Raw genomic sequence first — 23,376 nt, 5'->3', positions numbered from 1 at the left:
TAGGCTAGACAAGGAGGAGCGGCTAAAAACAAAAGGAAATTATTGCACAAACAAAATGATGAGCAAGATTAATTTTTTGCATGATAATATCTCATCCTCCACTTATCATTTACATGAAAATCATGCTAGGCATTTTATAATAGTAGCTAGGATGAACTTTGAGTAAATAAAATTAATGTGCATTAAATTAGTTCAATGATTTTAGTCCATATCAAATTTATTTAATGGGAAAATTCTTCAAATATTCTTGATTTTTATAGCAAAAAAGAAATTGATTATTAATGTGAATTTGATTCGTGTACTGATTTAAATGAATTATTTATTAAATTGTTCAATACAAATCTTTTAAAATCTTGCTTTTAAATTGCAATGGAAAAATCTTCTGCAATCTTGCATTAACACGGGAAACGATTTTTATTGCATTAACACGAGAAACGACCTTTCATTATAGTAATTACTATTTGAGTCCAACGTTTTTTTTTATTGGATATATATAATAAAGAAGACAACTTCTTGAAGGATATGTAATTCAATATTTATTACATTCGAGGATATTACAAATGAAGATGCTTAAGTAATGCAAGAATATAAAATCATCATCATATCATATCATCATATCATCATATCATATTTATTTTATATTATAAGTGGGAAGGTGCTTAGTCTAAAGTTGGATTACGTAAATGCCCTTCAACTTTTTAATTATCATTATTATTATTAATTAATTAATTAATTAATTAATATTCTATAAGTGTGAAGCCATTAAAGTTGAATGACTTTTTAACTCTTTAAGAAATCACCATTAAAGTTGAATGATTTTTTAACTCTTCAAGAAATCACCATTAAAGTTGAATGACTTTTTAACTCTTCAAGAAATTACTATACCTATTAAGTCTCTTACACATTGTCTTCTAACGACAATACTGTACATTGGAATTTGGTTTAGAGAGCATAAAGCTCTTGTCATATATTCTTTCAAGCATTTCTTTACATTTAGTTTTTTCAGTTTTTGCTATTATTCAAATTATATTCTTAAATTGTTGTTTGTTTGATCTCTCACATGAAAATATACTTCTAAAATTTTGTTTTATGAACTTATGATGTAATTTTTTAATCTCAGGGATAAACTAGAGGTGATGCTTTTGTAGATCGTTGAATATAACTTTTAGTAGAAATTGCGTCAATTCAAATGAGGCATGCGGCATGTCTCTCCAACAATTTTGCAATTTTTTGCATGAGTAATTTTTAATAAATTTGATTAACATTTGATTATTATATTTTTAATTAGATTTTAATAACTTTATGCATGTGTATTTTACAAAGTAGAGCCTCCTTGATAGCTTTAGTTTGACAATGACTTATTGAAATTATATTTTGCTTTAGTCTCCTAGCTTTCGAGGTAAAAAGGATAACTAATGCTTCTCCCTCAACAACATCGAGCAAAAGAAATCGAGAAAATCTCTAAAGAGGACATATTAACAAATGAGGTAATTTAATTTAATATGAAGGAGTACTTTAAAGTCAAATATGAACAGCATTAAAATGTATCTTTCTAAATATGAAAAAGGAATAACAATCTTAAATAGAAAAACATATAATAGAAATTGAATTTGAATATAACATATAAGTAGTAAAAGAGATTATTAGTTAGTGATTAAATGATTTTCACTCCTGACATGTTACCAATTCTAAAAAAAAAAAAGATAAAAAATCACTCCCGACTCCACCAATATTTCCATTTTATAACTCAAAACTATTATAGATAAAAAAAAAATTATTATCATAAAAATAAAGAACAAACATGCAATGCATGTTACCAGAAACTAGTATTACTAAAAGTGGAAAGAATCTAACTCAAAAATTGAATTACGAGAATACCCCTTACCTATTAATTTCTTAGAATCATTTTAAAAAATTATTTTTCCATTTAACATCAACTTCATAACTACCCCTCTTCATTTTCCTAACTTATCATCATATTATCATAAATAAATAATTAATAATAATAAATTATCAAAAATGGAAAACTCCAAAATTTAAAGTTGGATTGTCAGTTTACCTCTATACTAAATAAAAAAGTTATAAGCTATTTTATTAATTAAATATTAAATGGTAATCATAAATTAATTTTTCATTTTTCCTTCACATAAAAAAAATAGAGAAATAAAATTTCTATTAAATTAGTAAATAGTAAGTATATATATAAGTGGAACCAAAATATTTTAAAAATTGAATTATCAAAATGTCCATAAAATATTGAATGCACTAATATCCTTCAATCAAATATTATTCCTACAATAATATTGTACAAGAATATAAATAAACACTTAGTTATGCATTAGGTTATACCTATTAATACTTTTGAGAAGAAGAATAGTAGAAAACCTAAAAAAAATTGTAGTTTAAAAGTGAGAGGAAACCTTTCTATTTATAGCTAAAAAAATAGTAGTATGAATAGGTATTGATTGTGTCTTATCAGAAAAGTCACAACCCTTCGATGGATGGATGTTATTCATTTGGGAGAATTAAAGATTAATACTTATAAATATTTTTTACATAATTTGTTAGCTCTCTAGATCATTTTTTTTAATTTTGTTGGCATATTAATCTTTTGACTGAGTTGTGAAAAGCAAAGATGGAAGAGCTATGTATTCTATTTTTTGTTCTTACTTTTACCTCTCCTTCCATGATAATATAGTTTTTGCATCCTTATTTTCCAGATTAGTGCTTCCAGAGATTTACTCCTCATGAAGAATTGCAAGCTCGTTCACGAACTCTCCTATATAGCTCCGGTACGTTTAAGTATGTAAGAGAACATAAAAAGTGTGTTTGCGATGGGATGGATAAAATGGATACATCAAGATATATATAGTGTTTGTACTGACTATTGTCAGCTCATCATCCAGCTTGGAAGACCAAATCTCAAGTGATATCTTGAGAAATTCATCGCATGATACTAAAAGTGACATAACTGACAAGTATGAAACTGAAATTTTAAAGACTCCAGATCAACAGGTTCTCAACCCTGATGTAGCTGATATTTTAATAAATGTTAGACCTGGACTAGGCATGGCTCACACGAAACATTGGTGTTAGCATTTATCAAAAACATCAGCTATATCAGGAGAGGCAAGTTGTTGATTTGAAACTTTTGAAATTTCAGGTTCACCCTCATCAGTCGTGTCACTCTCACTATCATGTGATGAATTTCTCAAAATATCCTGAGCTTCCAAAGAAGCACCAGAAGGATGCAAAAACTTTTTTTTAGAGTGAGAGAGGGGAAATATTTGATATTTGTGAGTGAAAATAAGCTTAACAAGAGTGAATATTTATACTAGTTTGAATACACCAACACATTTATAGTTTTTCCACATATGTTCAACAAGTGATCAATTTTCCTTTTTTGTTTATCATAATCATGTACAATTTTTATTCTTCTTATTTAGGCTCACTTTTAAAATTAAACCAAAGGATATGATTAGTAGAGTTATAAATGTAGTTATTCCTATAATAATGTAATTAAGAAATGTACTATTATGGAACAAATCAAACATTTGTTAAAAAGATTTGGAGAAGTTTAGGTACACGTTTGGCCAGGTAATTTGAAGTCAAATTTAAATATCTAATACATAGACAACCTCTTACTTTGCAACAAATTTTACCTAGACACTCAAATTACAATTTATTTCAATTAAGTATCTAAATGCATCATAAAGTATTTTTATAAGATACTTTCAATTCAGTTTTAGAAGAAAAAAAAATTGCGCGTGATCTTAAATGATGATCATTATCACGTAAATAAGTTAATCGGTTAAAATATATTATTTTCTTCAATTATACACATCTTCCTCAATTGGAACATGTCTAACGTTATTCGACTTATTCACTTAATTCACATAATTATGAGGTGTTATTTTAAAATAGTTAGTTAATGTGTCGACGGAACGAACATTTTAGACCATGCGCCAAAAAAGTCTCAATACTAGATCCGAAAGTTCATGATAGGAATACTTAATAATATTCAAGTATATCAATTGATACAAACTGTCGTAGATTGAATATCTAAATAAAATTTATCGCTACATTTAAATGGCTATTAATGTATTAAGCCTTAAAAATGGTCTTCATCAAAATTTAAAGTTTTTCCACATATGTTCTAGTGATTTCCCTTTTTTTGTTTATCATAATCATGTACCATTTTAATTCTTATTTAGGTTCACTTTTAAAGTAGCCACAGGATATAAAAAGTTTAGTTACAAATGTAGTCAGTTCTATAATGTAATTAAGAAATTTACTATTATGTATCAAATGAAACATTTTTTAAAAAAGTTTTAGGGACAAGTAGTCTAAGTAGGAAATAGAAGACAATTTAAAGCTTAATACATAGAAAACCTCTTAAACTTGCTAGCAAATTTTATTTATATTAGGCACGTGAACATAACTATTATTTATTTCAACTAAGCACTCAAATACATAACAAAATATTCTTATAAGACATTTTCAATTCTATAAAACTATTACAGTATAATATAACACAACGCAATATAATATAATATGATATATTAAAAAAACGATATGCAACAATCATTCAAACAAGGTGTATCTTACCATGAGTATAATAATGAAGGAATTCCTTAATCTAATATATATTGCTGCTAATTGTTTGTAACTTATTTAATTTTTGTCCAATACTATAAAACCATATACTTTTCAATATATATATATATATATATATATATAAACATAAACAACTAACATAGTAATTAATTTATTTAAAAGAAAATTGGATTCTCCCAGCTACCTGATCATTTTATAAATATAGTAACTTATTTAAACCTTTTCCAACAATATTAAACAGTATATCCTGAGATTTAATTAAGCTCAACATCCAAAAATTTAATAAAATTATAACTTCTAGGGTCGGCTATATGAATTTTTATTGTTTACGTCTCATGCAATTAAGTTCATATTGATTTAATGTTATCTAACTATATTAGAAAAATGTTGTAAAAGTTTCCTGTATTTTTTATAAGCAATTATAAATATATAATCAGAGTCAAAGCTAGGTTATGTACAAATCCGGTTGAATTAAGGCAATCACTTTAGTGAAAATCATGATCTTTTGGTATGATGGGATAAAAATAATAATTTCTGGATAAAATTTTAAGTGAACTTTATCCCGTATTTGATTTGAGGTATGATTGAATCTCACATCATTCATTTAGGGGTGGATATTTTTTTTATACTTCGGCAATAAGTAACAAGTATTTAGTCCACAGAATGAGCTTATCATTGCCTAAGTTGCTCGGACTCGGGTGTAAGTCTAGAGGTCGGATTCTCTATTATTTAAATTTTAAGATTTGGAGATACAGACCCCTATATGGATATGGGTGTGAAGATTCGACTAAAAATAATTAAAATATATAAAAATAGAGTTGTAAAACCTAAATTATGAGATATTGTATGTTGAAGTGTGTGACCGTCTCATCTAAAAGCTTAAGTTGTTAGAGAGAGCACACTTTTATTAGTTACTTATATTCTCAACAGTCAACATGCCCCCTCGTTGTGCAGGCCTGATTATTTTTTATGGGCCAAACACGTGGAAATTCTTTTTGATATGGGTGGTGGTGAGATTCGATCCTAGGATCTTTGTTTGCTCTGATACCATGTTGAAGTGTGTGACCGTCTCATCTTAAAGCTTAAGCTATTAGAGAGAGCACACTTTTATTAGTTAATTATATTCTCTACAAAACCTTGAGGATGAAATATTGATCAAGAGGAAAATGTTTGAAGGAGATAAAAGTAAAGGGAGTGATATTAGAAATTTATTTATCAAAGGTATCTCATTTTTCAATTTCATCTTAGTTTTTGTTTTGATTAAAAAAATCATTAGATTCATCCTGAATTTCTTCCTCGAATTCGGTCAAAGTACCCAAAACCGGATATAGTGTCAACCATGTTATCAAACAATTGTTACGGACAACATTAATTGTGTCTATAAAGTTAATAATTCTATAAAGTAGAAACAAAAGCTCAAAATCTATGAGAGTTTTATGTTTAGTTCATCATCGAAAGTATTGAAACCTGATTTGTCTGCTTCTACTAAGCTACAAATTTTGAATATAGATTGTGCAACCATTCCTGAGGGATTTGCTCGAAAGGTTTGCTCGGCATTCTCGTGTCTAAAATTCTTATCTCTTTGTTTATGTAAACGATTGAATGAAATCAAAATCATGAATTTTGAATTGACGAGTTTGACCTTAAGTAACATGGTTGATTTAGATCATGCATTCATTGTTACTCTCAATTTACGTTTGTTCAAACTAAGAAATACCTTTAGCTTGCCTGAGTTAAAAACCTTTGCTGGAAATTGGGTGAAAGTATCACGTTGTCCTTGAAAACTAGCAACTGAAGCAACAGTATATATGTACATTGATAGCTAAATAATACTATTGTTTTTTGCTTTGAGTAATTCGAAGAAAAAAAAAACACAATATTCAACATTTTGTGTTGAATATTATTTTATGTTGTATATGAAGAAAGTAAGATTTTATCGAAGAAATCTTCAAAACCAACATTCAACCACTATGTATCGAGCACATAAATTAGGTAATACTCTTTTCATCGGTACAAAGATATGCATATTTTCTTGCTGAATTGTTTGGTTACTTCCATCCGCGGACCTTGGTACTGATGACAATGAATTCAGATGCCCTAAATCATAACTTTCAGATGGTAGTTATTTATGTTATATTATGTAGTTTTCCCTTTAAATAGTGATGGTGTCAGAATTAATTTAAACACACTTTGACGATGTCCCTTTATACCTTACTAGGTAAACTATTCGCGCTTCGCGCGATGGTGAACTACTTGATTAAGCTTTATGTATGATCATTAGGTAATATATTGCTTCCCTTTTGTATTTTGTATACCGATGAAACTTTATGTATGATCATTAGCTAGGTTATATCGCTTTCCTTTTGTATTTAGTATATCAATGAAACTTTGTTGCCATATGTTTATCCAATAAATACAGCAGTGTTCACTACGTATATGATATATTAAAAAGATAAAAAAAAATAAAAAATAGATAGTTTGTATTTCGATGCTTACACTTGATTGCCAAGAAAATTTTATCCCAAACTTTTAAAAGTTTTTACAGAACTCTTAAAGTGATATTGAATTTTCTTTTGTTGTTCAAGGGATAAGAATTGTGACACTATATTAGGAAAGAGCAGGTGACGTTTGGAGGACCAATTATCACTCTTTTGAAGCGGTGTGTATGTAATTGTTGAGAGCGTCGTTTGTGAATGGGTGGGTACGTTAAGCATGAAATTTAATTTAACTGTATGTAGTGGTGGGAAGCAAGGGCACTTTTGGAAATATATTAAATTTTTTGTGGCACCACGTAAGCGGACATAAGATTTTCTATTATATATATAATATGATTTTATCCCCTTATAATTGTTTAATCTAGAAATATTATTGTCAAGTGATATTATCTACCTACATGTAAATATATTCTTCTCTAGCCATCTTTTAATTTCTTTTTTGGATAAGAGTGCTTGATGAATAGGGGGTAAGAGATCAAAGAGGGAAATAATATAGGCTAGATAAACTTGATAATAAGCAGGCGTTTAGTGAAAAAAATAATATTTGAAAATTAAATTATGTTTGGAATATAAATTTGAGTGTTTTTTTATTATTATTTGTGAGTAACTTTAATTTCTTTATTTTTTATTTTCAAATTCTTGAAAATTATAAAATTTCATAATTTTATGATCAAATATATTTTCGTGCATAGATGTGTGACACTTTTAATTATATATACTTTTTGTCATTTCTTATTATTTTTTAAGAGAGAATCCTTAATTATTTGCTGCCAAAGGGCAAATCACATAAATCCCACTAGTTTAGGTCTTAATTATTAAGATTCCCAATAGTTTCAAATATTACTTCATGTACCATATTTTATGCTTAGAATACATGAGTCTGAATCCATGAGATACATGTATCTGCCGAATTTTAAAATTGAGATACAAAATTTATGTATTTAAATTAATTGGTTGGAACTGATTTCCTTAATTAGAGGAGTAATAGAGGATTTTCAAAATACATAGATAATTAATTTTATTTTATTATTCTTTGAAATAGTAAATTCATTAATATTATTAATATAAGATAAAAACATGTATATCTTGGTAATGCAATTTGAATAATTTCAAATTATTACTCATCAATTAATAAATTCATTAATTTGATGTATCTATTATCAATATATGATGTATCCAACAAACTAAACACTTAGATACATGAGTGTCCTGCAAGTAAATTTCATGTATTTGTTATAAGTATCTAGTATTAATTTTATGTGTATATATATATATATATAATATTAATTTCATGTATCTTTTATATATATCTAGTATTAATTTGATGTATCAAGTATCAATTGCATATGTTATATCCAAAAACATGTATCTCGAATACATAGTAAGCATATACATCTAATTATGTGTATCTAAATATGGAATATACAAAAAGAAGAAGCATATACATCTAATTATGTGTATTTAAATTTCATACGTTATATCCAAAAACATGTATCTCGAATACATAATAAGCATATACATATAATTATGTGTATCTAAATATGAAATGTAGCTGAAACAGTACATGAATTTAGGAACAAATCACGACTGTAGAGTATCTGTCGTATCATTAATATCATCATGTTGTNNNGAATTTAGGAACAAATCACGACTGTAGAGTATCTGTCGTATCATTAATATCATCATGTTGTTAAAAACCATGTATCCAAAATTTAATGGTGGATACATATACATGGTCAGACACCCCATTACTTACTAAAAATACAACTCAGATCTTAATTAAGATTACTACTTATTGGATACACATGATTCAAGGGCTATATCAAAATAATATTGGTACTATCAAATCCATGTCACGGTAACCAAAGAAAGCCTTAGAAGAACACCAACAAACAAAAACTCTCTACAATACTCTCTTTGATCCTTTTGCGTTGTGGCATAACATAATCAAAGATCAATTTCTTCCGGAGACAAACAATCAAAATCCACTATGAATTAAAGTTTTCTCTGTAGCATTTACTTTGATTTGATCTAGTTATAAATGAACAATACATAATAATATTTGGGTTCAGGGGAATTTGTCGACCTGGTGATGATATCTTGAGAAGAAGAGAGTAGATTAGCTATTGTTGGAATGAAATTGTACGATGAAATTCTTGAATCATAAAGGAGGAGACATAATTTAGTGATAAATATGGGAGGGGAGAATTAAGTGATAGTGATTGATTTGGAGTGAAAGAGTTAATTAAGCAGATAATTAATCAATCCTAGTTTTGAGGTATGTGGGTATCTAATAATCTAATTGTATCTTCAAATAATATATTAATATATGGTATAAAATATTAAAAGTGGAAATATATGTAATTGTTTGAAAGTAAAGATAATATTAGTATATAAAGTAGTGATGTATGTCTAATAAGGTAGTTTATCCTTTATTTTAACCATTTGGTATTTGAAGTCAATGACTTGACTAATTCAGATTCGTTGTATATAGCCCCATAAGAGGGGAAGTATTTTCTATATTAGAAATTTTTTTCTATTAAAGTTCGGGCCTTAAAATTTTTATTTAATATTGAAAAAATCACATTCATTCTGTTATATTTGATCGATGATCAAATTAATAACTTATCCCTCCCAAGTCGCACAATATTTTAACTTGAGATGCCTTAAAATATTTGACACCATTTCATTTCTATTGCATGTTTACAATTTTCATTAATTTTAATTTGTTAAAGTATTAAAGTTTAAAATTTTGATTTGATGTTTACTCTATTTGACAATTTCCTTTTACAATTACTTTTGACATTTTTCACTTACACTAATATATCACATAACTAATTTAAAATCCTTACTTTCTTTGTTTAAAAATGTTTCCTTTTTTATAAAATGGTTCTAAAGTTTAGCACAAAATAAAGTACAATAAGGTAAATATACTTTTCACTGTTTTCTTGCAAATGCAGACAAATAAAGTAAATTTAACAAGTCATGCAAATGCCAGATAATTTTATTTTCTTGATTAGTTGCTGCCTATTTATTTCTGTAACAAAAGACAAATTTCCACTGAATTAAAGGGATGGGACATGCTTTTCAACATGTATAGTGACATTATATTGGACCCCTACATCCAAAAGGATTTTGCAATAGTTATTTCGTTTTCAAATATATTATTGTACACTTTTTTTGGGAGGTGGAGGGGGGGGGGGGGGGGGGGGGGGGGGTTGTGTTTGATACGTGCTTTGGGGCTAGATTGGTTTAGTAGCATAATTTACATAAATCACATCATGTTAAGAGCTAATTACATTATTTTTTTTTCAAATTACAAAATCCCTTAAAATTTATGGATTCCGGATACTTCACTTGGACTTCTGGATACATCATTGGACTTCCGGATACACCATTGGACATCCAGATACATAGAAAAGAAATGTATCCAAGAGGAGAGAGATGTATCAGAGAGGGATAGGACATCCGGATACATAGGGGAGAGATGTATCCGTGAGGGGAGGGATGTATCAGAGAGGAGAGAGATGTATCCGAGAGGGGATACATATGTATCAACGAGAGGATAGTGATGTATCCGAGAGGGAATTTTTGAATTGTTTTTAAATGATAGGAAATTTTAGAGATTATGGTAAAATAAGATGTGTATTTAGATAATTTTTCCTAGTTTGTATTTATGTCAAAAAATCTCACTATGTGGAAAAATGATTTCAATATGGATACCATACAACTAGTTATTGGGCTAAGAAGAAGTAACAAAACCGAAAGACCTTCACAAAGGCAATAGTTGGGACTCAATCTCAATTAACAACTATCCAACAAGGTTGACAGATGAGAAAAAACGATTTATGCGAATTGTTCAGAAAAATATCTAGTCCTCTCATCCTTTTCCACAGAGTCTAAGCTCCTCATCTCTCTTCTAGTTTTCTTCTTCAATAGCTCCCTTATTGTACTAGTACTCTGTTGGTGTTATGTAATTTCTTTGTTAGTTTGTTAATTCTATTTAATTTCTCGTAACAATTTCAAGTTTAGTGATTATAATATCTGAATGTTTCTATTATGAAATTGAAATTGTCATATATAAATTATTTAATTATTAGATAAAGTTGTTGTTATTATTATTATTATTATTATTATTGGAGCAATATGATCAATAAATATTCATATAATTACTTGGCATTGAGACATAATAATAATTGCACATATAAAGTTTTAAAGCAATTAAGATATTATATGAAGATAAACCTTAAGCTAGCTACTAATCTAATTTTGTTGCACAACCACCCTCACTAATCCCTATTGCACATTAATCATCACCACCAACTACAAATATCATGCAGTTTTATCCTAACTCATTTATCATAACCACACAACTACATACTTTAGGCAACTAATTACTTTGAATTATTTTTCCTTATACTTTTCTAATGATAATTTATTAGCTAATGTTTACTAGTGTTCTTGTCCATTATGCACAGTAATATATATTATCACTTGTTTTAGAGTGTACTTAATCAAGCAAAGAAATTTCATAATACTACGTACTCAAGTTAAGAGTTTTCGAATATCTTTTTGAATTATGTTATTATTAACTTCAAACTTTATACTATAATTATACAAAGATACATTAATTATGCACGGTTAGATGCTAAGAGAATAAATAGTCTTAATTAACTATTCGTAAAATATAGCCACTGATATTATATTACTCATTAGTTTAATGATATGTGAACTTTATTATATTATTTTATAATATATCATAGACAAATTCACACTAAAAGTTAAATTTGTGAGTTGTACTTTGAATTGTATCACTCTTTTAAAAACGAAATTAGTATCTAACAACAGTGTAAAGACGGCAAAGTATATAAATCATAGGATCCAAATGGATAAAGATTTCAATAAAATTGGATAAACAATATATTGCCACTCAACATATTAAAATTTATTATTATATATAAGTGATTTAATGAGGCAAATATATATATTAGTTATGCAGGATTCTATATTGCAAATCATCTTTAAAAAAAATAAAAAAAATATTGCAAATCAAATCTCATATTAATTTTATGCATAAATAACTTACCTCGTAATCAACCTACCAAACATAATATTCTTTATATAAAAGTTAATACATATATAACTCACTTTTAAATCAGATACCGATGGATCGACTTAAAAAAAAAACTTCCACCGACAAAAGTTGAATCTCTCTATTGTTTTCGTTTGCCGACAAAAAGGTTCAAAGTAACATTAGACGTTCAATTTTTTTGACAAATGGCCACTTCATAATTATTTTTGAACCTTTAATTAATAGTTCTGTAGGTATGAACAAATATTTTGAGACCAGAGAAGTAAATAAAAAAGCAAACGATCAATTTTTGCTTTTGCCAATTTGATAGGAAGTGAAAAACTTTAGTAGTAAAATTAAAAGTTATTTGAGTAAATGTGATATTGTGACGAAAACAACATAGGACCACAATAAAAGGGACTTTAAAACTTACATAGTGTACATAGAAAATGACTACAAGGAGAACTATAAATCTACCTATAGTTCTCCTCTACAAAATAGGAAAGGACTTGCTAATACAACCTAGTCACGGACTCAGTAGCGGAGTCAGAAATTTTACGGAGGATGTTCAAAAAAGGGAAAAAAATTGTTGCTAGTAAGATTCAAACACATGAGTGGTCAGGACTCTTTCAAGACATCTAAAATCACTAAGCTATAATATATTGTTCTGTCAAAGACGTTCAAAATATGTTATTTAATCACTTCATGTATCATTTTACTTATATATATGATATTATTTTTCAACGAATGGACACCCTGACTATAGCATAGCTACACACCTGGTGATGGTGTGAATTCAAAATATAAAGAAGTAAACTTTTCAAACCAACAAATTTAAAATCTTAGTTTCATATTCATCATTCTCTCTTGTTTCATCTTTTCTATTTAGGCATACTTTCATTACACACACAAGTACGTCTCGATATACATCTACAAAATATATGTTGTATATATATGTCGATATACCTGTACAAAATACGTGGTATATGTGTGAATTATGAAAGCATGTTACCATGCATGAGCGTGTAAATTAAAGGTATTGTAAATCATGAACCAAAAATTATATAGTATGATTAAAGTATCATAAATTATGTATTTAAGGTCAAATTTCCTAATCATTCCCCTAACCCCATTGATTGCGATCTCAATGAGTTTAATTTCCTTTACACCATTAATCATGGTGGCTATGAATAAGATACAATTCATTTTTTCTGTTTTTTGCCACCTCAGCAACCCCACAAACTCTTTAAAATTCAAAACCGACCCCAATTCTTTTCTACGCCAAGTGCGCATTACGCACCTCACTTCACTAGTGGACATATGTAGGCGTTTTTACGGATAAAAATCGAATCAAATTTATTAAATAAAGGTATAATTAAATTATATTTTTTTAATTTGATTTGATTTTATATTTATGTTCTTCAACTTTTGATGTACATAAGTAGATACTTATCAGACACATGTTGAGTCTTACGTCGTAGCATAATACATGTCAGACAACATGCAAGATGCAAATTGCCTTGTAGGATGTCACATATGTTATGTGTGTCTATTTGTTCAATTTTATATAAGTTTAAGTCTCTATTTGTGCACACCCAAAATTAGAGAACATAAATGTACGTTAAAACTAAATTAAACGACATATTTATGTATTATACCTTAAATACATCAATTTTATTTGGATTTGATTAGAAAAATCAAAGGAAAAATTGAATCGATAAATTCATATATATATATATATATATATATATTATACTTTATAAAATAATTTTAAATATTTTATATATGTTTTCATCTAAATTTCTTTACAAAAGAACTAAATTCCCAAATAAAAAGTATTCCAAATAAGTATGTTTTTTTTTTCTCATCTTGTCTTTTGATTTTATTTTTATGTGTAATTAATAATCAAATAACCAAATCAAAATTGATAACAATTAAATTAATAATTGTATTTATTGATTTGACGGTAACAATTTTAAAATAATTTAAAAACACATTTAAATTAATTTGGACATATGAGTCGCACGTGCCCAATCAGACTCATACAGTGGCGCAATATATCCACTGCGTATAATAGCAAGAACAGTATACAAACTTTGAAAATTTTGAAAATTTTATCTCTCTAAACAAAAATCAAAAGTCTTCTCTCCTTACACACAGCTCTCTTCCAGCTTGGAACCTCAGGTTTCCATTTTTAGGGTTTTCGAATACCCCAAGATTTTCCCAGAAAAATTTCTTGGAAAATTTGATTTGGGTATGAGAGAATTAACAGTTTCTAAGGTTAAAGTTTCGATCTTTATGAAATAACATTAGTGTTTTCTTGAAATTTTTGAAAAAAAAAAACTAAAGTTGTCACCTTGAAGTGTGTGCTAAGAAGAAGAAGAATGCCAGGGCATAAGTCAAAATCAGAGAAGGGTGAGGCAGAAAAGCCTCTAAGGAGAGATCCTTATGAGGTTTTAGGTGTTTCCAGGAATTCTACAGATCAAGAAATCAAAAGTGCTTACAGGAAATTAGCTTTGAAGTATGTTAATTTTTTACCCTTTTGATTAAAGTTTTGATCTTTTATGTAATTTCTTTTGGTTTTGGTATTGTAGAAGTGTTTTCTTGAAAATCCATGTTGTGTTGTTTTAATTTTATTGCATCTTTTGTCTTTTGGGGTGTCTGAAGTGTGGAAGAAAAGGGGCACTCAAGGGTGTAGCCTAGTGGTCAATGAAGTGGGTTGAGCACTATGAGGTATCAGCAGAGACAAAACACTGGTTGATTTCTTCCTATATGTTCTAGGCTTGGTGGATAGAGTTTCCTCGTACATGTTTGTACATGTTGTTAGTGAGAGGTGATATGTATCCCGCGAAATTAGTCAAGGTGCGTAGAGTTACCTGGTACATGTTTGCTGGTTGGAGGTGACATGTATCTTGTAGAATTAGTCGAGGTGCATTGAGTTACGTGGTACATGTTACTTTGTTGGTGAGTGGTGAGATGTATCCGGTGGAATTATTCAAGGTGTGTACAAGCTGTTTGGGAAATCACGGTTATTGCCCAAAAAAAAGAGTGGAAAGGGGAGAAAGTTTTAGATTTTGTGATATGTGTTGTTGCTATTACCCCTGTGATAAATAAAATAACTTTACTTGGGAATGGTAGCTCTGTAGGCTTAGTTATATAGAAATGTTAGCAGTAAGTGTTATGATGCATCAATACTGAAGCTCTGTTGTTTCTGAGGATTTGTTTTTAGAAGAAAAAAATTGAGGAAAATTTTGTAGAAAGGGGTGCTAGCTTGTTTCCTATAAAGTGTGTTATTGTTACCAGATAAGAGCTTTTGCCTTTCTTTGTTTTTCTTTTAATCCGCTGTGCAATTTCTTTCATTCATTTGAAATTTCAACCTGTTTACAGAATTTGAGTGGGAATTATTTTCTTAGTTTTAGGTCTGCAACCTGCCTCTAAAGTAACTAAATTTGGGGAACTAAAGATCTTTTCCTTAATGTTCTTGTGTTGTTAAATTCAAGAGGAAAAAAAGAACTGTCCAAGAATTATTTTTGCTGTTTTGTGATTTGGAATCAAGGGAGAAGTGGTAGTTTTGATCAGGATTCTGGAAGAGTTTAATATTTCAGCAAGTGAGTTCGTTTGGAAATGGTATCGTTTCAGTTATACTTGAGAATTAGTTTGAATTTGATTCTATAGGAAAAAATTTGTAATCCATAATTTGTTGTCTTCCTTACATTGATCTTTTGTTAGTCTTATCTTTCTCATTACTCATTATAGCTTCAGTGTATGGTAGTTTCTGAAAGTTACCTTTGAGGTTGATACATCAAAGTTCTAAAATATTTCCATGGCAACAGTCACAAAGTTGGTTCTGGATGACTGGAAATTATCACAGAAATGTTTGTAAAACTATTAACAACTAATTTTTAAAATATTGCTTTCATGAGAATTGAGAAGTAGTACTCCATCACAGTTTGTGATTCTAAGTCCTTTTTGTATATATCAGGATGCAAGTTATTATCCTTCGTCTGATGGAGGTTATATTGTTTTCTCTTCTGCTGACACTTTTGTATATTGTAGGTATCATCCTGACAAGAATGCAAATGACCCTAAAGCAGCAGACATGTTCAAGGAGGTCACCTTTTCATATAACATTTTATCTGATCAAGATAAAAGGCGTCAATATGACTCAGCTGGCTTTGAGGTTGTTTAATTTCCTCAGTATAATCTGTAGGGCAAGAAGTTAAATTAGTTACCCTAAGCATATGATGCCTTCTGGTTGATAATTTGTTTCTGTTAGAATTTTGTAGTGCTCTTTATCTTAAGTCTCTATCTATCGATTAGGAGTTAGACTTTCTTTGTGCATTCTCCCTACTAGAAAAAAAATGAGAATGCTGGTGATCTGCCTAATCGAAGTATTATTTAAACAGGCTGTTGAGTCAGAAAGCCAAGATTTGGAGCTTGATCTGTCAAGTTTGGGAACCGTGAATACTATGTTTGCTGCACTCTTTAGGTCAGTATATGTTGCTTGTAATCTTTATGTTCCTTCTTGTTAAATTCAGACTTCTCATGAAATTTATGCTCCATAATGTGTTTTTTGTTATTTCATTATGAGCAGTAAGCTTGGTGTACCAATAAAAACCACAGTCTCTGCAACTGTTCTAGAGGAAGCCTTAAATGGTTCAGTATCTATTCAACCACTTCCACTTGGGCAACCTTTGTGTAAGAAGGTATCTATCTAAATCTTTGTCATTCATTCTTGTTCAAATGTAAATACTGCAGAAGTTCTTATCTTCTTCTTAACAGGTAGAGAAACAGTCTGCTCACTTCTACTCTGTTACAATAACAGAAAAGGAAGCGAAAGGGGGCCTTGTTTGCCGAGTTCATTCACGAGAAAAAAGCAAATTTAAGGTTCGTCAAAATCTAAAGCCAAATATGCTTAGGTTTACTTTATTGTGTATATTTGTTCAACCAAATGCTTGGTACTTGGACTCAGAATTCTGATGATAGAAAATTCATTTTGGTCAGTTGGCGAATAAAAGTGGAGAGCTTTTTCTACTGGAAGACTGCTACATTACTAATAAAGGACTCCTAGGTTTACTGTTGCATGTGCAGACTTAAAGACTTATTTGTGTCACTTAGCAATAATTTATATTTAGCCTAGTTAGTGGCTTAATAGTGTGCTTCTAGGATATTTCCAAATATATCCATCCTCAGATGGGCACTCTTTTGTTTCCCTGATAAATCATTTGATAGACACAAATTCTTAGATGCTTTCGATATTCTCTTTTGTACCGAATCATCAAGTAGAGTGATACTGATTTCAGACTATATTAATATGACAACCCAGCATCAGCAGACCTTCTTTCCTCATCTGAGAGTATCATACTATGATTTCCATCATTGATTATAATATGATCTAGTTACTTCAATTTGTTTTTTGGATCAACTCAATTTTTTCCACTGTGTTGATCTGTTTTGAGTTTGTCACAGTTTGGTAATTTGAATTGCGTGTCTGCAGCTATTGTACTTTGACCAAGAAGAAAATGGTGGACTAAGCCTTGCATTACAGGTTCGAATCTCTTTCCGTTCTTTTGCTTGCTCCTTATTGTGGTCAAGTAATCTAGGATCACACTTCAAATTTCATGGTAGTTTAGGCTTGAAGAGCACAATGAGCTCCTTTTTTTCTTATAAATATGTGGATATGGATATCTGTTCTCTGTTCGAATCAAGAAGTTTATGTCTAGTCCTAAAAGATCCTTTTTAAGCAACAATAATAAGTTTCTCATTAGCCCCCAGGCTGAAGTTCACTCGACAAAGATCGGGGGGCTTTGTAGCTTAAGCCACTAGTTCAGGCCCTACGCCAAGCGAACTAAGCCTACTATATAAGTGGGGAGGGGTCAGGGGAGGGTCCATCATCCCCGGGTTTTGAGGGCTGCACTTCTGCAGTTGTTCCTAAGGGTTGGCTCCAGATGGGGAATAAAGTTTCTCAATTCACTTTTCTGCCGCTTATGCTGAGTTCACGTTCTTTCAATTTTGCTGCATCCGATTTTCATACCCTCATATAAGCTACGCCATCTGTCCTCAGATTAGTCACAATCCATCGGTTGCCAAATATCCTCTATCATTGTTGATGCTAATCTGGTTTATGATCCTGGCAGTACTTCATTAATATCTGCTGTAAATTTATTGAGACTTCTTTGCAGGAAGATAGTTCAAAAACAGGGAAAGTCACATCCGCTGGCATGTATTTTCTTGGTTTCCCAGTATATCACATGGATCAAACCCAGACATCGGTGAGTTTATATCTATGCATAATGTCAATTTTTTGTACGTTCCTCTTCAGTTTTGTGTCCATGTGTTCACATTATTTTACTGCTTGAGCTAATATATAGGCAGCAGCCACAAAGGATCCGGACTCTGCATTTTTCAAGAAACTGGATGGATTTCAACCATGCGAGATAACTGAGCTCAAAGCTGGCACACATGTTTTTGCAATTTATGGTATCTTTCCCTTGCCAATCTGAACTTTCAATGCAATTCAATGGAAATATGATACTCAGCACCTCTCTCTATTTCCTGGTTGACTTTTGCAGGTGACAATTTTTTTAAAAGTGTGAGCTACACCATTGAAGTGGTCTGCGCTGAACCTTTTACCGAGGAAAAAGAGAATCTTAGAGCAGTAGAAGCTCAGATTTTGTCAAAAAGAGTGGAACTGTCTAAGTTTGAAACAGAATATAGGGAGGTCTGTGCTCCTTCGTTCATTAATTGGCGATCTCTTTCTTTATGTTTCTTTGATCTTATTGGTTCCTTCTTTTAATTGACAGGTCTTAACACAATTTACTGAGATGACAAGTAGATATGCTCAAGAAATGCAAGCTGTAAGTTAGATGCTTTGTGAACTTCATCTGCAACTCTAATTTCTTTACCTATTTGAAGTGATTTTATATTCCTAGGAAAAAAGTTAAATTATTGTTTCAACTTCTTTGCTAATCAATAGATTGATGAGCTTCTTAAGGACCGCAATGAAATTCATGCTTCCTATACGAGTCTTCCTGTGATGAAACGTAGTAGTAGTAGTAGCAATCGAAGTAAGAACAAAGGTGGATCCAAGGCAGCCAGTGAAGATGGCCCAGTAAAAGAAAAGAAGTCTTTAAGAGACCGAACGAAGAAGAAGAAATGGTTCAACATTCCCTTAAAAGTTGATAAAAGGAAAGCTTGTTAATTAGGGTGAGCTTCTTTTTGTTGTATCAGATCACTTCCTTTCGACTGCTATACATTTATACTTCTATTTTACATGCAGTTTATAGAGAAACAACGGAACTGAATGAGTAGTTGCAGAGGTACAATTCCTATTAGTCCAAGCAACAAACCTGTTGCAGGACTTAAAGAATTCTTTCAGTGGGACTCCATTGCAGTAACTAGCCATATCACTATTACGCTGAAATATTGTTATTTATGGAATGGTGTTGACACGGGAAGTACACGAAAAATTCTGTTGTAAAATTCTTTCCTTGAACACTCACACATGTAAATTGCATTATTCAATCACTAGTCTTTCTTGAATGTGCTATGCTTGTGTGTGTGTGTGTGTGTGTGTTTAAGTGGTAAAAAAAGTTGGTTCTTTTGTTAGTTCAGACAAAGAACTAAATACAAAAAAGTGAAAGATACAAGATTGTTGCTCTTTTGTCCTCAGATGCCTAATATGTATATTATAAGTCAGCATTTACATCTTTTTATTAGTTTCTTGGGAGTCTCTGAAAACTTTGATGGAATATATAATAGACCAACTAGATTCTGCCAAAAGCTATATTGGATTTTGTTGCTGGCAAAACTCATGCTAGTCTAGGAGTTGTCAGCCTGTCACCCCATGTTCAACAACACCCCCCCCCCCCTCCTCCCCACACACATCTGAGGTGAGGTGTTGAGCTCTTAAGATGTCATTTGATGTGAAATAAGTCGATAAAGTCTAAATTGATGAGCTCTTAACATGTCATCATCTGATATGAAACAAGTTTGATAAAAGTCTAATTTCAATTTCAGAAATTCGAAAAGGGTAAATGTGTATCTTGAGTAGCTAATTATTTCTGTCTCAATCATATAATGCAAACATATTACAAGATTGGATCTTTTAGTAGTGATTGACAAAAAATGACTAAAATCTTGATTGAAATTGGAACAATTGATGTGTGGATTTCGACTTGATACATGATTTATGGACATTTCTGTCGTTGAAATATCTACTTTATACAACAGGCTGGTGTTATTCTATGGTCTGTGCAATTAGTAACAAACAAACCAACGAAAAGAAAAAAACACTTGCGAAGTCGTTTAGTTGGTGGGATAAAGATAATAATTTCAAGTTAAAATGTGAGATTATATTATCCCACATTTCGTTATTGATATTAATTAATTCCAAAATTATTTTATCCCATCATACGTATTAAAATGGTGGAATTAGCTATTCCATATTTACGTGAGATAACTATTCCCACACTTGCAAGATTGATACAATCATGTTTGTAAATATGTGATTAATACGTTCATCTTTATATAAATACGAGATCAATGACTTAAATAAATGGAGTCTTTAATTCTTTAGACAATGCAGACATTTTCTATAGCCAAATGTTGAAATTACAAGAGGTCAAAAATGTTCACATTGGAACATAATAATAATACATATAATGTTCTATGGAAACTATACATATTATAATCCAAAAGCACCTTGACACTAAAACATGTCTTGAGATGATAATCTTTCTTCATCAATAGTAATAATCAACCTAATTAATTAATTAACTACCAATTTTCTTGTTTGGATTTACTTGTAATTGATTCACAACATCACATCTACGTCTCACCTCTCCCATTTTCCCTAATTTAACTTTATAAACACTCACTTTCTCCATTGCATGTGCAAATGCCTTGAAAAATGCATCTTGATCCTTTGCATAAAGCTCCACAAATGGCTTTGTCCTTTGGTCATAAATCATAGCTTGATCAGATGCCAATAACCCTAGCCCCTTTTGCAAGTTTATGAAATACATGTTGTCGAATTTGCCAGGTGTCATCACGTCATTGAACGCAGCCATATCCTTCGTGTTATTCCCACACAAGGTTTGTAACGCTTGCACATATGTAGGGTTCATAGTAGGATCAAATTCTGACGTCTGACTAAATTTGAATAATCTCTTGCTAAATTCCGAACAATGAGAAAATCCAATTGTATGTGCACCCATTAATGCTACCATTTCTTGTACATTTAAATTTTTTGATGCAAACATATTAATTATTGTGTCCATAGTCATGTTAGGCCTAGCAATATGTCCTTCAACATCTTTTGCGTACGATTCAAAGCTATCTTTTCGCCCTAGGCGAATTTTGTAAAATGGACCTCCAACCATTGTAATCAAGTCACGAGTTGCAACAGCTAAAATATCTGCACAAGATACAATGCCAGGGCATTGGAGTTCTAATGCAGTCTTTGCACGTGTGACAACATCATAAGCGTCCCCCGGGAGGGAGAGGTTGATATCCGTGTCACGCTCGGCTTGGGAAAAGGAATTTGAGGAAATCAATAACGACGCGTCACATCCTCCCACCATGCAATCGTGGAAGAAGAGGCGGAGGGCCCCAGCCGCGGTGGTGGGGGCCGCGAGTTGCTTATCGACGACGATTTGTTGGATGATTTTTTCAAATTGAGGACATGTTTTGTTGTAATAGTCAACATTGAGTTTGGATTCTGTAAGAGAAAATAAGGTTAGAGATGAAAAAAGGAAAATTGAGAGAAGTGGTAATGCCATGACTTTATTGAAAGAGAATTTGTGAGAAAGCAAATGAAAAAAAAAGGCTTCTAGTGTATTTTTGTTGGATTTTTTGGGGGCTAAGAATAAGAGAGGTGTAAATTAATTATGTTTAATGACGTTTGAAATTTGAGATAGGCAATATTTTGCATGCAACAAACATAAAATAGAGGTCTAAAAATTGTTTGAAGGTCCGGTGTTTACTCCTTTCCTTCTTGTTTAATTGTCCATGCCATTAATTAATAGTAATAATTTATATTAGAGCAAACGATACAAATCTCACTAGTTTAGGAGCAAATTACTCTTACTAGAATTCGTATTTTGGATACGTGTATCTCGGATACATGAGTCAAAATTAGGTGTAATTTGTTCCAGATACACTGTATCCGACTAGACTCACATGTATTTGATTCTCTCGCTCACCTCTTTCCCTCTCTCCCTCTCTCACAATCGCGTCTCTCCGTTGGTATCTGTAGTTCAAAATGTATCTAGGGGATACACAAACTCTCTTGGTCGCCTCCCTCCTATATTGCTTGCCTCTCTCCTCTCTCGTTCGTCTCTCCCTATGTGAATTTGTATTTCAGAGTGTATCTAGTAGCAAAAATACATATACCTAGGTGTATCTAACTTAAAATTTGATACGAAATTATTAATTAGTGAGACAATATGTAATTTTTTCAAAATACATATACCTAGGTGAATCTTCATATAACAATGTTTTGAACCTGAGATTGAAATTCATGACCTCTGATTAAGGAAGAAATAATCCTTTCGTGTGTGGTAGACTACTCAGATAACTATAGATTTAGATGATTAAACCGTGTCAAATTTAAATAGGCAGAAAACAGAATTAGACTTATCAAGAAACACCAAGCGAATAAAATTAAACAAATACGAAAGAAAATAATTGTTTATCCGATTCAAACAAAATAATTAAGCTTAAAATATTATGAAGAGAACTAAAAAATTATCTATCTAATGAAATTTACACTAACTATTCATCTGTGGCTCAAGGGGAGACAAATAATATTTAATTATTTGTGAAATTTTTTAATTTTATTTTCGTTTAAATAATTAAAATTTAGATTCAACAACAATAAATTCAATATATTTTTATAAGTGGGATGTTGAGAAAGTGTTAGGATTTTGACTTGATTTTCTTATCATATTCGAATTTTACTTTTCTTTTGGAAGGAAAGTTGAAGTATTATCATAATTGTTTTCACTTTTTCTCAAAGAAAAATACAATTTTGTTTCTTATTTGGTTATTCTTTTCTTAGAGGAAAAGATTGGAACTCTATGAATTGAAAACTCTTCTTCTCATACCCAAAACGCAATATAATCCACAATATAATGTGTTATAGAGTTCTTTTAGGGGGGAATTTTCTGTCAACAATTTTATGTTTCTTTT

At 30.5% G+C, this 23,376-nt stretch overlaps 2 protein-coding genes across 2 annotated transcripts; one reads left to right on the top strand and one right to left on the bottom strand.

Annotated features, from left to right (window-relative positions):
* The first annotated feature begins 14,299 nt into the window (after positions 1 to 14,299).
* Positions 14,300 to 19,847, top strand: LOC125867846 (chaperone protein dnaJ 16). Its single transcript, XM_049548439.1, has 12 exons — positions 14,300 to 14,704; positions 16,240 to 16,363; positions 16,590 to 16,672; positions 16,778 to 16,889; positions 16,966 to 17,070; positions 17,681 to 17,731; positions 18,366 to 18,455; positions 18,555 to 18,663; positions 18,756 to 18,904; positions 18,987 to 19,040; positions 19,160 to 19,389; positions 19,463 to 19,847. The coding sequence occupies exons 1-11, from the start codon at positions 14,568 to 14,570 to the stop codon at positions 19,382 to 19,384; spliced, it is 1,239 nt and encodes a 412-aa protein (XP_049404396.1). The 5' UTR covers positions 14,300 to 14,567; the 3' UTR covers positions 19,385 to 19,389; positions 19,463 to 19,847.
* A 1,095-nt stretch (positions 19,848 to 20,942) lies between these two features.
* LOC125867853 (peroxidase 6-like) lies at positions 20,943 to 21,985 on the bottom strand. Its single transcript, XM_049548444.1, has one exon. It carries the CDS (start codon positions 21,963 to 21,965, stop codon positions 20,958 to 20,960), a length of 1,008 nt encoding a protein of 335 aa, XP_049404401.1. The 5' UTR covers positions 21,966 to 21,985; the 3' UTR covers positions 20,943 to 20,957.
* Positions 21,986 to 23,376: the final 1,391 nt, after the last annotated feature.

The sequence above is a fragment of the Solanum stenotomum genome, chromosome 6, assembly GCF_019186545.1.
Source record: "Solanum stenotomum isolate F172 chromosome 6, ASM1918654v1, whole genome shotgun sequence".
Taxonomy (NCBI): domain Eukaryota; kingdom Viridiplantae; phylum Streptophyta; class Magnoliopsida; order Solanales; family Solanaceae; genus Solanum; species Solanum stenotomum.
The sequence above is the reverse complement of the archived record's forward strand: the minus strand, read 5'-3'. Positions and strand labels throughout refer to the sequence as shown.

What these genes read in the sequence shown, in the direction of transcription:
- LOC125867846 (XM_049548439.1), top strand. Translation starts at nt 14,568, where the DNA reads ATGCCAGGGCATAAGTCAAAATCAGAGAAGGGTGAGGCAGAAAAGCCT. An exon ending in ATGACTCAGCTGGCTTTGAG is followed by an intron (nt 16,364 to 16,589) that starts GTTGTTTAATTT and finishes TTATTTAAACAG; the next exon opens with GCTGTTGAGTCAGAAAGCCA. An exon ending in GACTAAGCCTTGCATTACAG is followed by an intron (nt 17,732 to 18,365) that starts GTTCGAATCTCT and finishes ACTTCTTTGCAG; the next exon opens with GAAGATAGTTCAAAAACAGG.
- LOC125867853 (XM_049548444.1), bottom strand. Translation starts at nt 21,965, where the DNA reads ATGGCATTACCACTTCTCTCAATTTTCCTTTTTTCATCTCTAACCTTA.